Source organism: Crinia signifera, chromosome 12 (genome assembly GCF_055691185.1).
Source record: "Crinia signifera chromosome 12, ASM5569118v1, whole genome shotgun sequence".
Taxonomy (NCBI): Eukaryota; Metazoa; Chordata; class Amphibia; order Anura; family Myobatrachidae; genus Crinia; species Crinia signifera.
Genome location: NC_139228.1, coordinates 3,705,104 through 3,723,024, shown reverse-complemented (window position 1 = coordinate 3,723,024; position 17,921 = coordinate 3,705,104). Strand labels below are relative to the sequence as shown.

General features: G+C 52.6%; 1 protein-coding gene across 2 annotated transcripts; it reads left to right on the top strand.

Annotated features, from left to right (window-relative positions):
* Window positions 1-8,136: 8,136 nt before the first annotated feature.
* BGLAP (bone gamma-carboxyglutamate protein) lies at window positions 8,137-17,616 on the top strand. 2 transcript variants are annotated; one of them, XM_083166427.1, is made up of 5 exons: window positions 8,137-9,601; window positions 11,791-12,032; window positions 12,302-12,340; window positions 13,668-13,734; window positions 17,014-17,616. In XM_083166427.1, exons 2-5 carry the CDS (start codon window positions 11,972-11,974, stop codon window positions 17,144-17,146), a joined length of 300 nt encoding a protein of 99 aa, XP_083022553.1. In that variant the 5' UTR covers window positions 8,137-9,601; window positions 11,791-11,971; the 3' UTR covers window positions 17,147-17,616. The 2 variants fall into 2 exon arrangements, with proteins under 2 accessions (XP_083022553.1, XP_083022552.1); XM_083166426.1 differs by lacking the exon at window positions 8,137-9,601 and having other exon boundaries at window positions 11,552-12,032.
* Window positions 17,617-17,921: the final 305 nt, after the last annotated feature.

Genomic DNA, 17,921 nt, shown 5'->3' with positions numbered 1-17,921 from the left:
CGTCCACAGGCCCTGGAAGTGGAGGCCCAACATGACCGCTCCCCAGCCCCTGAGGCTGGCGTCTGTGGTGCAGAGCGTCCAGTTGTGTATGGAAAACCGCTGTCCCTCCTGTAGGTTGCTGGAGTCGAGCCACCATGCTAGTGATGCTCGAGCCTGATGGGAAAGGGTTATTCGCTGATGAAGAAAAAGATGCGACCACCAACCTGACCACTGGCGGAGCAGACAAAAATGGAAGGGGTGAGATCGAAAACGCCCGTACTGCACCGCCTTTCCCAACAGCCTCGTGCAAAGTAGGACTGACACTCTCCGATGCTGCAGCACCAGGCGAACCGACTCCTGCAGAGACAATATCTTGTCCCCTGGGAGGAAAACTCGTCTTTGGACTGTGTCCAAGGTCATCCCCAGGAACAGGATACTCTGCGAGGGGGTTTGTTGAGACTTCTGGATGTTGAGCATCCAGCCATGGGACTCCAGTGTCTGACGTGTCAGGTGGATGTTGTGCAGCAGGACCTCCTTGGACGGTGCCTTAAACAGAAGGTCGTCCAAGTAAGGGACAATGGTAACTCCCTGAGCCCTGAGTATTTCCATCACGACTGCCATGACTTTGGTAAATACCCGGGGCACAGATGAGAGGCCGAAGGGAAGGGCTCTGAACTGCAGGTGACAAGTCTGAACGGCAAATCGCAGGTACGCCTGGTGAGGAGGCTAGATGGGGATGTGCAGGTATGCATCTTTTATATCGATGGATATGAGAAACTTCCCAGGCTCCAGGCCTGCAATGACTGACTGCAGAGACTCCATCTTGAAGCGGGTGAACCGCAGAAAGGGATTGAGCTGTTCTAAATTCAAGATGGGCCTCACCGAGCCGTCCGGTTTGGGAACCAGAACAGGCTGGAATAGAATCCCTTTGCCTTTTCCGATTCTGGGACTGGGATAACCACCCCCATGTCCCTGAGCTTTTGAATGGCAGCCTGCAAAGCCCTGCCTTTCTCCTGAGAAGCTGGCAAACCTGTGGGAAAAAAACGTAGAGGAGGAGGCAACAAGAAGTCTATCTTGTAGCCTACTGCCACCAGGTCCTTTACCCATGCGTCTTGGCATGACATGGACCAAACCTGCTGGTAAAACAGCAGACTGCCTCCCACCCTGCACTCCGGGCAGGGACTGGGAGAGTCATGCAGAAGGCTTGGAGGTAACCTTTGCATCCAAGATGGGTGCGCTAGCTGAACCTCTGCCTCGGAAGCCCCTAGAACTGGTAGCACTTCCACGTGACCTACCTCTGAATCTGGGGGTGGGTCGGAATGATCGAAAGGACTGCTCTCCTGTAGTTGGGAAGGACCTGCGTGGGGGAGGGGCTGCTGTTGGCAGAAACTGTGACTTACCCCCAGTAGCCTGTGAGAACATTTTGTCCAGCTCTGGACCGAAGAGCGCCTCACCAGCAAAGGGTAATGCTTCCACCGCCTTCTTTGAGTCGGCATCCGCATTCCACTGTCTCAACCAAAGGGTGCTGCGAGCTAAAACTTAAAGAGCAGAAACACGAGCCGCCAGCATACAGACGTCTGAAGAGGCCTCCACTAAGTATCCTGCAGCCTCACGTATGTGTTCTACCAGAAGTAACATGTCACCTGCCCCGGGGCCTAGAGAGGAGGCAACCTGGGCTGCCCAGACCTCCATGGCCCTATTGACCCAACAGCCCACTTGGGCCGGCCTTTGTAAAAGACCTGCGGCCGAATAAATATTCTTCAGGGTGCTCTCTAACCTTCTGTCAGAGACATCCTTGAGGGTAGAGGCTCCTGGTATGGGCAGTACTGTCTGTTTAGACAGGCGTGATACCGAAGAGTCAACAGCAGGGGGCGTTTCACATGACTTCCTAGCATCCTTAGGATAGAGATAGTGAAAAACCTTTGCGACACCTGAAACTTTGTGTCAGGGTGTAACCAAGCTTTTTGCAGGTGATCATCCAGCGCCTCTGAGGCTGGGAAGCATGCAGACTGTTTCTGCTTTTTAGCAAAAACCGAAGGACCCACAGCAGGCCTCTCCTCCTCAGAGACATTGAGGGTTAAACGGACTGCTTGTATCAAATCCTCTAAACCCTGAGAGGGGACATCAGTGTCCTGTATAACTGGAGCCTCAGGCTCTTTAAATTCACCCTCCTCTAGATCTGGCATGTCATCTGTATCATCTAACAGAGGGACCTGAGGAAAAATCCTATTAGCAGGAGCCAGTGTAGGGGGAGGGGGTGCTGGGGTGTCTGCATGTAATGCTCAGTCTAGACCAGAGCTGGGCAATTGTGTCCCTCCAGATGTTGAGGAACTACACATCCCAGGATGCTTTGCATTAGTTTTGCTATGTGGCCATGCTGAAACTGATGCAAGTCATGCTGGGATGTGTAGTTCCTCAACATCTGGAGGGCCGCAATTGCCCAGCCCTGGTCTAGACAGACCCTCAACAGCAGAGGTGAACTCTGCCTGTTGATCCCTGGCTGCATCCCTGTCTTGTCTGGCTGCAGATAACTCAGATGCCAGCTGAGAAATCACTGTGGACAATTGGGAAGCCCATACAGGAGTGTCCTGTCCCGCTGCTGAAGGAAGGGGGACTGGGGCTGCAGCACATGGGGGACCTAAAATGGAGCCCATCGCGTGTGGGGTAAACTTGGTGCTGCACTTTTTGCAAGCAATCTTTTTAGGAGCCATAATACACTCATCAATCATCCAAGAGAGAGGTTAAGCACCGGACAGGAGAGGAGGTATATAAGGCAGAGTCTGCCACAAGCCAGAGATGCGCACTGTATATAAATATAACTTGCGCTGGCTAAGGGACCTTTTTGGACACAGTCCAAGCCGCCCTGACCTCCTATGTCCCGCTGTGACTCACTGTTACCATACCTCCCAACTGTCACGATTACAGCGGGACAGTCCCGATTTCGGGTCCTGTCCTGCTGTCCCACCTGCGGCAGGCATTGTCCCGCTGCGGGGGGTGGCAGTTGGGAGACCCCCCAATCTAATAGAATAGACGCTGTGCGCATGCGCACAGCGTCTATTCTTGTATGAAAATGAGGTCGCGGCTAATTAGCATAAGCCGTGCCCTCATTTGCATACGCCCCGCCCCTTTTCGGCCGCTCGCGCGAGTGTTCCTATTTCATTTAATCAGAAGTTGGGAGGTATGTTGTTACCAGGGTCACCGGGCTTTTCAGCCGCCTGGAGAGAGCCATGGATCAAGCAGCTGCTTCAATGGCCGCCGCACCTTGAAGAAGGAGGAAGCGGAAGTTCCCAGCATGCCGCGCGCCTATGCTCCGCTCCTCGCTATGGCGCTGATTTTAAAGGTGCGTGGCCGCGTCTTCTAGCTGAATCCCCCGCTTACGGGGGATCAGCGTTATACTTACCCCTGCCTTAGCTGTCGGGTGCGGCCTGCTGACAGGTCCCCGAGGCGCGCTGCATGCAGCTGCGACCGGACCCGCCGACAGCGCCCTCGCCACAGGCAGGTAGGGACAGGGGGCTACCTGCCTGTCCTCGTGCTGATTGCAGAATCGTTAAAATAAAAAAGCCCAGGAGTGAGCAATGCATGCACCCAGCTCCCTCCGGGCACATGCTAAGACTGCCTAGAAGAGGAAGTAGAAGGGGAGGAGTTAGTCACTGTTACTTTATTCTAAAGTGGCCAAGCTCCCTGTGGTCGCCCTTCTATTCCCCACTGTAACTCTCCAGTGTCACCTAGTGGAGGAAAGAGAAAATAATCCTTTCTCCTGCTCCAGGTCTTGTATAAGTAATTAGGTGAAAATAGGACCTGGAACTTCCTTTAGAACAGAACATTGAAGTTTCATCTTGGGGATGAAAGATCATCTGGGTGGAGACTACGCGAGATCTCCGCTGTGTCCCGTAATTTCTCACTCGGGTATCTGTGGTTGAATCAAACATGGGAATATATTCCCAAGGATAGAATATCGAGTGCGAGGCTGAACGTTCTCTCCCCAGAGTAAGCCGAGCACCCCAGGGTCTTCTCCAGCCCTTTCCTCCTAGGTCAGATGGCTGAGGGAGCAATCCAAGCTCATTGACGTGGGGTCCTAGGTCCTCCGATGACAGCACGTCTTCCATGATGTTTGTATATCAGATTTGGGCTTGTCCGGTCCCGCACTGTCTCAAGCTGAAGTACGTTGCCATCTGGTACCTTACACCAGAAGCGTTTGGATTGGCTGGTGGTCTTAGGAGGACTGCAGAAGAATCTTCCATAATCTTACTATATAATACCATTGTAACTTGTGATCGGGTCTGGTCTGCAATTCACTCTCAAGATCCTCAAGCGGCCGACACGGGGGAAGGAAGTGCCCAGTTCTTATTCCTCTTAGACTGACCGGTCGCCGGTGTCCAATTCCTGCTGCCTGTAGTATTTAGAGGGGACATTACGAAGACGTGACTTCTATATCACATGGGATGCTGCTATAGGCAACCAATCAGACTCTACTTCTTATTTAGCTAGTATAGGAATAAGACGTGGGGGGCGATAGGTATGTGGAAGCTGAAAAGACAGAATCTGATTGGTTGCCCATAGCAACATCCCATGTGACATCTTAGTATATTCCCCCTTAGTGCCTGGTGTGAGGATGAGGAAGCCTTAGGATCAGGGCTGGAAGCTGATGCTACTGAGGTCTAGGTATGGAGACTAGAACCTCACCAGAGAAGGAAGACGCCTGACCCAGAAACAGCCAGGTCCGAAAGTCCAAGATGGTTCATTAAGTGTCCCCAAGATGGCGTGAGAAGGTCCCTAATTCCCCAGGGAAAGGGGGAGAATTGCACCCTATAATGTGTGGAGGGCTGTGTGAGGCATTGGCCATGGCAAGGTTGGCTCTGTCCCTTTCTGTGAGGGCCCAAAAGGCTGCACACACAGGGCATTGGGATGGCATCTGTGCCTAGTGGGGTTTGACGAGACAGACAGCCCCCCAGCTGATGCCCCGGGTATCCCTAGCTGTGGCATCCCAGGGAGTGCCGTTAGGCAACTCTGAGATCACTGCCCTGTTTTATTGGGAGCCAATGGGGGTATTTAGAGGGAGGAGCTTGTATTATGGAGGTAAGTTTGTATGGGCCACCGCCCTGTTACCGCCTTCCTGTAAGCCCCAGTGTTACAGGTTGCCCTATGGTTAAAGAGAAAACTAATATTAAGCGGCAACACATTGAACCAATCATGGCCACTTTTAGCTCCGGCTAGTAAGCCCTTGATTGCCACCTCTGTCGAGGCATGCTGGGATGTGTAGTCCTGCTCCTGTGTGACTAGGTTCAGCCACGTACACGTTCCATACAGTGAAAAGACGTCCTCTAAGCTTCACAATCCAGAACTTTCTGTTGGTTGGTCCTTCCAGCACAGCCGGGGTTAACGTGTGGGACGGTGGGGTTAGGAGCATCGCGCTGTGATAGATAAATATAACATGAACTTCAGCAGAACAAACATTGTGTAGATTTGGAACATGTCAGTCCGCTCTTGGAACCGTGGTCTCCTGTGAACTCCGTCCCCTCCTAATTACCCTTGTGGCAGGGAGAGATCCGGCCACGCCGCCAACCAGCTGACTTTCTCCGCTCGGCAGAGCCGTCATCTGACCCGGGACTCGTGGGCCACAGCCGCAGACTTAACTCTACATCTGCAAACACTTCACCCTATTAGACCCTCAGCCACTATGTCCCAGCAAGTCCAGGCGCTTATCTCTGTCACGGTGATCTGTTCATGCTTTAGATCATGGGATGTACCGGCAGGATCCTATATATTTAGTAAGCTGAGAGGTAACTTTTTGTTTGTAGAAAAAGAGATGAAAAATGTTCCTGTGTTTATAAGTGCAGAGGTCGTTAGGTGACGGACGTCTGAAGTTCACCTCATTCACCCTCCGGGAGTTCTAGTACAGAAGACCAGTTATGTTGTGAAAAAAACCCTATTAGGCAACATCTGGGCCCCTCTTGGCAGAAAGTCTCCCGTCATGGATAAACGGAGCATTTTCCTCGCTCCCTATGGCTGAGGTACCTGGCCGTCCTCCTCTTGGCGCTGGCTGATGTTGGTGTAACTGGGTAGCTGCGGACAAACAAACCCTATCACCCTGGCCTGCTCCCCAGCTCCGCTGAGCTTGCATAAGCATCATATATCGCCTGGGGTCAGTCATTTCGCATCGCCACATCTCGGTGTTTGTAGATTACGGTCACCACCTCAGCTGCAGGAGAACAACTAAGAACTGTTGGGGCTCAGTACCGTTAGGTGTGTGTCGGAAGAGCAAACTTGCATCGTTAAATGTTGCCTGAAACATGTGAGATCCAATGAGAAATAGCAATTAATGGTACTCGCAGTGAGGTGGTGCCAATTGTGTGCAAAGAACCGTCCAGGGAGAAGTTTAGGACCCCCCCGAAAATGACAACTGAGATATCAAAACCAAATAGGAGCTTGTTAGCAGGAATAATGATAGTAATAATAATGTTTATATAGCACTTTTCTCCTAATAGGACTCATTGGGCGGTATTCAATGAGCTGAATCGTTGGTCACAGCGATTCAGTTTTTTCATTCGCCAGCCAATCGCCGGTTTTTTGCTGCCAATCGCCATGCATGGGGATTCGTGGGGAGTCGCCGAGTCACCCTATTCAACGTGGCTGAGAATCGCCGGCCCTAACGGCGATTCTCAGCCAACCCTGCGTTTCCCTAAACAGCTTCATTAATGTCGTCAGTGTTTAAAAAATTGCAGTGAAATGCAAGAAAAATGCAAATTACCCTGAATAAACGCTTCCAATACAGCAGACGGCAAAATCTGGGTAATCTGCACAAAGGCCAAACGAAGGAGTGAGGTGGGGAGGAGAATCATGGGTAAGTGAGGTGCACCATGGGTAAGAACAGTGCTTTGTGGGAGAAAAAAAAAATACCTCAAAAAATTAAATATATATTTGTATAGCACTTCTACGACCATCACATCACACAAGGGCAGCAAATAATAATACATTACACTTGCACAGTTAAATAGAACACTTAAAACCAATTATTTGACATGTTCCTATAAAAGTTCACCAGAAAAAGATGACGAGGGACACTCGGTGAGGAACGGCGATATGTAACAAGAAAAAGGAATCGCCAACTTCTCATTGAATACACTTTTGGCGATTCCCCTCGACTACCGTCGATTCCCCATGCAAAATCCTATAGACTAAAAACGGCGATTTGTAGAGAATAACATTTGGCGATTGGTGCTTCATTCACCGGTCCTTATCGGCGATTATAGGTCATTGAATAGGGTGATTCGCATTAGGAGCTCCAAAAATCACCGTCAGACACGAAAAAAACACAGAATCGCCATAAAACTTGGCGATTCTGGCTCATTGAATACCGCCCATTGCATTAGCCTTTTACAGCAGAAAATACAAAACAAACTTAACAAGGGACATTAGTGAAATGCTTGGATGAACAGGAAAGTCTTGAGTCTATATTGAATGTTTCCAGAGTGGAAGCTTCTCGAACTGTGCAGGGAAGTGAGTTCCATAGAGTTGGAGCCACAGCGCTGAAAGCTCGACCCCCAGATGAATTCAGGGAAATTCTGGGTACTGTTATGCTGCCCATACACGCTGCTATGCGTGCGCTTCCGATGTGTGCTTTGAGGTGCGCGCTCCCGCGGCACCTCATCGCACAGTACAAAAAGTATGTGCTTGCACATACTTTTTGTACTTAGGTTTCAGCGGCGTAACTTTGTTTGGGGCGCCCCCCGCCGTTAATGGGGGGGCGCCCCCCCCGCCCATCCGTCTGGCCCCCCGTGCCCCCTCCCCCCATTGCCGCATGCTTACCTGTCCGCATGTCCCGGCTCCCCTTCTGGCTTCAATAAATTCTATGCAGACGGACCACAATAAATTGGCCGCCCCCATACCGCAGACAGTTTCAGAGAACAGTCTGCTTTATGGGGCGGCCATTTTATCGTGGTCCGTCTCCATAGCATTGATTGAAGCCAGGAGGGGAGCCGGGACGCGCGGACAGGTAAGCATGGGGGGCGGGGGGATTACTATAGCACCGCGGCGCCCCCATATGCACAGCGCCCCCCCCCCCCCGCGACCGCGGGGGGCTGCGGTGCTATAGTTACGCCACTGTTAGGTTTCATCACATTGCATCTCATTGCATGCACAACGGATGCACAGGCAATGCAATGTGATCCGTGCTAGTACAGCACGGAAAGCTGGCCCTTATAGCAGCATGTATGGGCTGCTTATGTCCTTCATCAACCGATCGCAGTAACCCAGTGGGACAATAAGGGATCAGAAGCTGCTGCAGGTACATTGGGCCCTGGTCATGTAGAGCTTTGGAAGTCAGTAAGCCAATCTAAATGACAGTGCTCCTGGGGTGTGGTATATAAGGTTGACAATGACACATGACTGCGAGCGTCGTCATTGCAGTAATAACACGGAAATGAGCCGCCAAGTGATTTATTTACTAACAGGTTCTTATATAGCACAGACAATTCCATTGCACTCTACAATTTACAACAAACTGGGTAGATGGCGACAACCACAATGGTAGGAGGGCCCTGCTCGCATGCTTACATTCTGTGCAACACTGGCGATTACTACCTGCTTGGTGGAGGTGGTGGCTGCTGCTGTCTGGTCCCAAGAGGAGGAGAAGGTATAGCCCCCCCGGAGCCAGCCAGGTCCCAGCCCCTGCACAATAAGTCAGGCAGGACACAAGTGGAGGCGGGACTGTACATGCACAAACCCCCGGCTTCTGTGGACTGCATCAGCTGCAGCCCATAAGGGCCGGCTAGGGCTGCCCAAAAGGCAGGGGATCATGCTATTAGCTAATCGCAGCCCGGACCGGTAGTTCCAAAGGTAGGGGGCACCTCCCAATGGGACTACCTCTTGTGTCTGTGACTGACAGGTAGCAAGGAAAGTCACTGCCAATCACGGATTTTCCTGGGGGGCTACAATCCTGTCCTGTAATTATAGGCCTATAATTGCCTATTTAGTAGGGCGACCTACAGGTTCCATTTTAACGTTAAAATACAGATTTTCCCAGCCTCCTTTCAGCTGCTACAGAACGTGACTTTGCGATTGGATTGCACCTTGCACTGGCAGTGCACCAGCCGCCTTGCGCTGCATGGGATTTGTGTTAGGCCTCTGTGGATGACATTAGCAATGCGCTGCACTACAACACGTGGCCTTGGACTGCTCACCAGGGTAACCCTGGGTCATGGAGTCCGCCCAGCGTCGCTTCCCATTTTGAGGTCTGACCGCTGGTGGAAACATTTTTGCGATCACATTAATAACACGCTGAGCGGTGACTGTGATGCCAGAGGGCCGCGCGTGGCTTTGTACCATACCATTATACCATCTGCAGGACAGTGACAGCTATTAACCCCTTGTCCTGGGGGAGACGTTTCCCTGTAGCGATCTCTCTCTTACGTTACTATTCTCGTAGCCCCCCCTGTTACTAATATGCTCCCCTCTAAGTACAGACTTACAGAGTGAAGGCCGGAGAAACCATTGATGGTGAGCTACTTGGAATAGTTACTCCTCGTGTGTCCGGAGGCGAGCGGATGTGTCAGTGTTCGGCGGGACAACGTTTACCTGCAAGAATGGGTCCGAATCAGGGCCCTAATTTCATTACAATTAAATGGTTTGTTTACTTTCGCTGTATGGGGTATGCTGCTGGGGTTGTTACCGATGACAACAGTGACATGGGGCCCACCGCTCAAATGACACCCAGCCAGTACATCCTGCTACCAGCTATCTTCCCTGCAGTCCGTGGGTCGCGGTGTAACCGCGCGCAGAGACCTTAGGCCCGTTTCTGGCTGACATTGGGTTGGCATAAAACAACTGGGGGGTTGTGGGGCACAGTGACGTGTAGTCGTGTATTGTGTACGAAGCTTTAGTCTGGGAGGGGACTGGGAGGTCAGGGTAGGGGTGCGGCTGGGGAGGGGAAGTCAGGGTAGGGGTGCATCTGGGGAGGAGGTCAGGGTTGGGGTGCAGCTGGGGAGGAGGTTAGGGTTGGGGTGCAGCTGGGGAGGAGGTCAGGGTAGGGGTGCGGCTGGGGAGGGGAGGTCAGGGTAGGGGTGCGTCTGGGGAGGAGGTCAGGGTTGGGGTGCGTCTGGGGAGGAGGTCAGGGTTGGGGTGCGGCTGGGGAGGAGGTCAGGGTAGGGGTGCGGCTGGGGAGGGGGTCAGGGTAGGGGTGCGGCTGGGGAGGGGAGGTCAGGGTAGGGGTGCGGCTGGGGAGGGGAGGTCAGGGTAGGGGTGCGGCTGGGGAGGGGAGGTCAGGGTAGGGGTGCGGCTGGGGAGGTCAGGGTAGGGGTGCGGCTGGGGAGGGGGTCAGGGTAGGGGTGCGGCTGGGGAGGGGGTCAGGGTAGGGGTGCGGCTGGGGAGGGGGTCAGGGTAGGGGTGCGGCTGGGGAGGAGGTCAGGGTAGGGGTGCGGCTGGGGAGGAGGTCAGGGTAGGGGTGCGGCTGGGGAGGGGAGGTCAGGGTAGGGGTGCGGCTGGGGAGGGGAGGTCAGGGTAGGGTGCGGCTGGGGAGGGGAGGTCAGGGTAGGGTGCGGCTGGGGAGGGGGTCAGGGTAGGGGTGCGGCTGGGGAGGGGGTCAGGGTAGGGGTGCGGCTGGGGAGGGGGTCAGGGTAGGGGTGCGGCTGGGGAGGGGGTCAGGGTAGGGGTGCGGCTGGGGAGGAGGTCAGGGTAGGGGTGCGGCTGGGGAGGAGGTCAGGGTTGGGGTGCGGCTGGGGAGGGGGTCAGGGTAGGGGTGCGGCTGGGGAGGAGGTCAGGGTAGGGGTGCGGCTGGGGAGGAGGTCAGGGTAGGGGTGCGGCTGGGGAGGAGGTCAGGGTAGGGGTGCGGCTGGGGAGGAGGTCAGGGTAGGGGTGCGGCTGGGGAGGGGAGGTCAGGGTAGGGGTGCGGCTGGGGAGGGGAGGTCAGGGTAGGGTGCGGCTGGGGAGGGGGTCAGGGTAGGGGTGCGGCTGGGGAGGGGGTCAGGGTAGGGGTGCGGCTGGGGAGGGGGTCAGGGTAGGGCTGGGGATGGGGGTCAGGGTAGGGGTGCGGCTGGGGAGGAGGTCAGGGTAGGGGTGCGGCTGGGGAGGAGGTCAGGGTAGGGGTGCGGCTGGGGAGGAGGTCAGGGTTGGGGTGCGGCTGGGGAGGAGGTCAGGGTAGGGGTGCGGCTGGGGAGGAGGTCAGGGTTGGGGTGCAGCTGGGGAGGAGGTCAGGGTTGGGGTGCAGCTGGGGAGGAGGTCAGGGTAGGGGTGCAGCTGGGGAGGAGGTCAGGGTTGGGGTGCAGCTGGGGAGGAGGTCAGGGTAGGGGTGCAGCTGGGGAGGAGGTCAGGGTTGGGGTGCAGCTGGGGAGGAGGTCAGGGTTGGGGTGCAGCTGGGGAGGAGTTTAGGTTACGGGTGCAGCTGGGGAGGAGGTTAGGTTATGGGTGCAGCTGAGGAGGAGGTTAGGGTCAGGTTGAAGGGCAAGAGGGTGTTATGGTTAGGCTGCAGGGTGTGGATTGTGGTTATATATATATATATATATATATATATATATATATATATATATGCAGCTTGAAAAGATGAAGATATATATATATATATTATGTATTGCTTCTGAAATATAAAGTATTATTCTGATTATTATCTGATTATTATTACTATAGGTGCTGTTACGTGATACATACATTGCTGTCATTGTACTCTGCAATCTGGAGTGCAGTCAGCTACTGTAGTTATATAGGACAGGGGATGGGTGCTTGGCATCCTGGAGCGGAAAGGGTTATTTTGCAGCCCGCTGGTTTTTGGCTGAGGGGTGCACTCTATTTTCAGCCTGATTTACAGCGTACCTTGTTTTCTAGTTGCCGGTTGGACAGCGGAATTGTTGGGTACCACAAACCCCTGGCGAGGAGCCCTGTCCCTCCTCAGCTGGATGAGCCTGGGGGCTGCCAGGCGATGGGCTATATATTACTGGTCCTGTGATGGGTGAGCATAGATACAGGACACGGAGCAGCAACTGCTGAGAACACAACAGCTACAGCCATGAAACTGCTCATCCTCGCCGCCTTCCTGAGCATGGTCGTCCTGGTTCTGGGGCGCAGAGGTACGTAGCTCTCCCCCAATGTTTATCCTGTTTGCATGTGTGTTATCGGGAATGGCTGCAGATTAGAGCGAGACAGGAACGATTACTGATTATTACACTTTAATCCTATTTTATTAGGTTATACGTGTTGCTCAGTGACCGTTGCCATATTTCCAGAAAAGTTCATTATGCATCACCTGGTGAATTGGATTTGCTGCACGTTGTATGTTGGTATATTTTACATACAATGATAACTGCAAAGTAACTATTTGATATATTCTGTTTTCTAGACCCTGATCGGAGCGTGGCCGATTCCCGCAGCTCTGAAGGTAGGTACCAGGCTCTGTTCTGCCCGGCTGCGGTGCAGGCAGTACATGAGAGTTACCTCCAGCATACAGAAGTAGCACTGTGCAAGGAATGAAACATAGAGGACAGGAACAAACACAGATAGTTACACCCAGCTCATACACTAGTGGCACTGCCAAGTTACCCAAATATATGGGATGATTACACACACGAGAAGTTATACTGTGCAGTCAGACTAATAACAAATACCGACAACTACACCCAACACACAGGAGGTGATACTGTGTAAATAGACATACATACATACACTGACAACTACACCCAACCTACATGAGAAGTAGTCCCGGGCAAGTTACCACACATACCGCTTAAGAACTGGTACTGAGAATTACAGCCAGCATAAACGAGCAGCACCACTCTGCACTTTTACATATAGAATAAGGGCAGATGCTCAGTATTACTCCCAGCAGGCAGAACTGGTACTGAGAATTACAGCCAGCATAAAGGAGCAGCACCACTCTGCACTTTTACATATAGAATAAGGGCAGATGCTCAGTATTACTCCCAGCAGGCAGAACTGGTACTGAGAATTACAGCCAGCATAATGGAGCAGCACCACTCTGCACTTTTACATATAGAATAAGGGTAGATGCTCAGTATTACTCCCAGCAGGCAGAACTGGTACTGAGAATTACAGCCAGCATAATGGAGCAGCACCACTCTGCACTTTTACATATAGAATAAGGGTAGATGCTCAGTATTACTCCCAGCAGGCAGAACTGGTACTGAGAATTACAGCCAGCATAATGGAGCAGCACCACTCTGCACTTTTACATATAGAATAAGGGTAGATGCTCAGTATTACTCCCAGCAGGCAGAACTGGTACTGAGAATTACAGCCAGCATAATGGAGCAGCACCACTCTGCACTTTTACATATAGAATAAGGGTAGATGCTCAGTATTACTCCCAGCAGGCAGAACTGGTACTGAGAATTACAGCCAGCATAATGGAGCAGCACCACTCTGCACTTTTACATATAGAATAAGGGTAGATGCTCAGTATTACTCCCAGCAGGCAGAACTGGTACTGAGAATTACAGCCAGCATAAGGAGCAGCACCACTCTGCACTTTTACATATAGAATAAGGGTAGATGCTCAGTATTACTCCCAGCAGGCAGAACTGGTACTGAGAATTACAGCCAGTATACATGAGAAGTTGTACTGTGGAATCACACATACATACAGAATAAGAACATATACTGAGAAGTGGTACTGGGCATGTTACAGTGAAGGATGAGAACATAGTCCCCCATGGCCCCCACTAACGCTGTCACCCACCCTCCTGCAGCTTTCATCTCCAGACAAGAATCTGCCAACTTCGCCAAAAGACACAGACGCAGCAACATCCACAACCTGTAAGTAGCACAGCATCTGTATGGTGCCCCAATGATCCGACTGTTCCCCGGTACTCGCTCAATGTAATGGGGCTCATTCCAACAGTAATGTGCAATATAGCGATGGGGGCTCTATAAAGTCGGAGATAATTACAGCTGGTTTGTCTGGGTGAGTTATACCCGGCAATGTTTCACTTACACATGCAGATTTATAGCACATTTGTAACAAATATTGAAATAATCATTTCTAACCTTAAAATTGCAAAATATACTTTGATATGCTTTGATCATTGAAAATAGCTCATGTACTGTACAAGTAGATTTTCTGATTTTTTTTCCTTGTTAAATGCGCACATGCAGCTTCTGCTGATTGAGATGATATAAAGCACGCCTATATTCTGTATGCAGGTGCCACTGTATGTGCATAAGTGTTCTGCTCCAGTGTTCCCAGCCAAACAGTGTAACATTATGTACTGAGAACATACAGACACAGAATATAGGCACGCTGCATATCATTGTATGCCACTGTATGTGCATAAGTGTTCTGCACCAGTGTTCCCAGCCAAACAGTGTAACATTATATAGTGAGAACATCCAGACACAGAATATAGGCATGCTGCATATCATTGTATGCCACTGTATGTGCATAAGTGTTCTGCACCAGTGTTCCCAGCCAAACAGTGTAACATTATATAGTGAGAACATCCAGACACAGAATATAGGCATGCTGCATATCATTGTATGCCACTGTATGTGCATAAGTGTTCTGCACCAGTGTTCCCAGCCAAACAGTGTAACATTATATAGTGAGAACATCCAGACACAGAATATAGGCACGCTGCATATCATTGTATGCCAGTGTATGTGCATAAGTGTTCTGCTCCAGTGTTCCCAGTGTTACATCACGCATTTACTAACATATGGGAATTGTCTGGTAGTAACGGTGTGTATTAGCCGCTGGAACACAACAGGCAGCACCTGTAGTAAATATGCCCCTACGGACTATTGGGCCTACCCAGTGACTTCTGTTATGTGCTATCTCAGGATAGGAGGTGACCGTAGTGTTACAGGCAGTCTGTGTGATGTGCATAGGGGGATTATCTGCTGCCCTCATACACTCCTATATATGTCTGGGAATGGTACTTCATTTACTAAGATGGGCATTCTGTAGAAGATGGGATGTTGCTACGGCCAACCAATCAGGTACTATCTATTATCTTCTAGAAGATGCAAAATAAATAATTACATTCTTATTAGTTGCCCATAGCAACATCCCAACTGCAATAGAAATCCCATCTTATTATATACACCCCTTAGCGATAATTCTAGCACCCGGTATCATTTAAAACCTGTGCAGTTCCTCTTCCCTGCCTGGGGCATTGCTGTCTGCTGTGGTGATTCTAGCACATGTCTGGTCTGCATATCAATGCTTAAATATAGACCACACTGTGCTAAAAGCACCACAGTAAGGGTTTGGAAGATGCAGGGTGCTGGAATTAAATATATATATATTTTGTATATATAACCTGTATGCGCAGTGTGGTTGGGGACTGAGTGGGGAGCGGGTGTCTGACATGGGGCTCATTGTGGTAGGGGACTGAGTGGGGAGCGGGTGTCTGACGTGGGGCTCATTGTGGTAGGGGACTGAGTGGGGAGCGGGTGCATGACATGGGGCTCACTGTGGTAGGGGACTGAGTGGGGAGCGGGTGTATGACGTGGAGCTCACTGTGGTAGGGGACTGAGTGGGGAGCGGGGATCTGACATGGGGCTCATTGTGGTAGGGGACTGAGTGGGGAGCGGGTGTCTGACGTGGGGCTCATTGTGGTAGGGGACTGAGTGGGGAGCGGGTGCATGACATGGGGCTCACTGTGGTAGGGGACTGAGTGGGGAGCGGGTGTATGACGTGGAGCTCACTGTGGTAGGGGACTGAGTGGGGAGCGGGTGTATGACGTGGAGCTCACTGTGGTAGGGGACTGAGTGGGGAGCGGGTGTATGACGTGGGGCTCACTGTGGTAGGGGACTGAGTGGGGAGCGGGTGTATGACGTGGGGCTCACTGTGGTAGGGGACTGAGTGGGGAGCGGGTGTCTGACGTGGAGCTCACTGTGGTAGGGGACTGAGTGGGGAGCGGGTGTATGACGTGGAGCTCACTGTGGTAGGGGACTGAGTGGGGAGCGGGTGTATGACGTGGGGCTCACTGTGGTAGGGGACTGCGTGGGGAGCGGGTGTCTGACGTGGAGCTCACTGTGGTAGGGGACTGAGTGGGGATCGGGTGTATGACGTGGAGCTCACTGTGGTAGGGGACTGAGTGGGGAGCGGGTGTATGACGTGGGGCTCACTGTGGTAGGGGACTGAGTGGGGAGCGAGTGTCTGACGTGGAGCTCACTGTGGTAGGGGACTGAGTGGGGAGCGGGTGTCTGACGTGGGGCTCACTGTGGTAGGGGACTGAGTGGGGAGCGGGTGTATGACGTGGGGCTCACTGTGGTAGGGGACTAAGTGGGGAGCGGGTGTATGACGTGGGGCTCACTGTGGTAGGAGACTGAGTGGGGAGCGGGTGTATGACGTGGGGCTCATTGTGGTAGGGGACTGAGTGGGGAGCGGGTGTATGACGTGGAGCTCACTGTGGTAGGGGACTGAGTGGGGATCGGGTGTATGACGTGGAGCTCACTGTGGTAGGGGACTGAGTGGGGAGCGGGTGTATGACGTGGGGCTCACTGTGGTAGGGGACTGAGTGGGGAGCGGGTGTCTGACGTGGAGCTCACTGTGGTAGGGGACTGAGTGGGGAGCGGGTGTATGACGTGGGGCTCACTGTGGTAGGGGACTGAGTGGGGAGCGGGTGTATGACGTGGGGCTCACTGTGGTAGGGGACTGAGTGGGGAGTGTGTGTATGACGTGGGGCTCATTGTGGTAGGGGACTGAGTGGGGAGCGGGTGTCTGACGTGGGGCTCACTGTGGTAGGGGACTGAGTGGGGAGCGGGTGTCTGACGTGGGGCTCGCTGCGGTTAGGGACTGAGTGGGGAGCGGGTGTCTGACATGGGGCTCATTGTGGTAGGGGACTGAGTGGGGAGCGGGTGTATGACGTGGGGCTCAATGTGGTAGGGGACTGAGTGGGGAGCGTGTGTATGACCTGGGGCTCACTGTGGTAGGGGACTGAGTGGGGAGCGAGTGTCTGACGTGGGGCTCATTGTGGTAGGGGACTGAGTGGGGAGCGGGTGTCTGACGTGGGGCTCATTGTGGTAGGGGACTGAGTGGGGAGCGGGTGTCTGACGTGGGGCTCACTGTGTGGTCTCTGATCCCCCCAGAGTACGCAGCCCTGTGGTGAGATCCCCCCTGGAAGCTAAGAGAGAGGTCTGCGAGCTGAATCCCAGCTGTGACGAGCTGGCGGATCACATTGGATTCAAGGCAGCCTACAGACGCTTCTACGGGCCGGTGTGAGAAGACGCTGGAGCACCCGTACCTTATATACGTCGCCCTATACTCACTCTGCTTGCTTCACGTGGCCGCCTGCACCTAACAGGGACATTACCTCAGGGGCATAAATGTGGGGGGGGGGGGGGGAGTGTTTCTCTATTTCATGCGCTGCGGTGTAAAATAACAGGGGCCCTTTTGCATGTGTTTTCCAAGGGGTGTAGGGGTTTGTGCGGCCCCCAGACATTGACGAGAGATGGAAGGGTGGATGGACAGCCAATATTGGAGGGAATAATGTACTGCAGACCAGCCCTGTGCCCCCCTTTCCTCCATTATTATATCAGTACACACAGGGGGAACCGCCATTACAGGAGGTGGGCAGCATAGGGGTGAACCAGCAGGGAAGGGGATAACAGGGTTCCCCAGCATGGATCATGTCACTATGTCCAAGATATCATGTTATTTACTGTATTATAATGACGGCGGATTGCAATAAAGGTCAGTTATATGACTCCCCGTGTCTCCTGTATTCTGTGTGTGCAGCAGCTGGTAACATGTATATATTACACCTGTCCCATCTACCCCCTGACAGTACACAGAGATATATCCTGCAGATTATTACATTACTGACCTGCAGAACATCGCTCTGTCCCATCTACCCCCTGACAGGTACATAGTGATATATCCTGCAGATTATTACATTACTGACCTCCCTAGTGATCTGCAGAACATCGCTCTGTCACATCTACCCCCTGACAGGTACACAGTGATATATCCTGCAGATTATTACATTACTGACCTC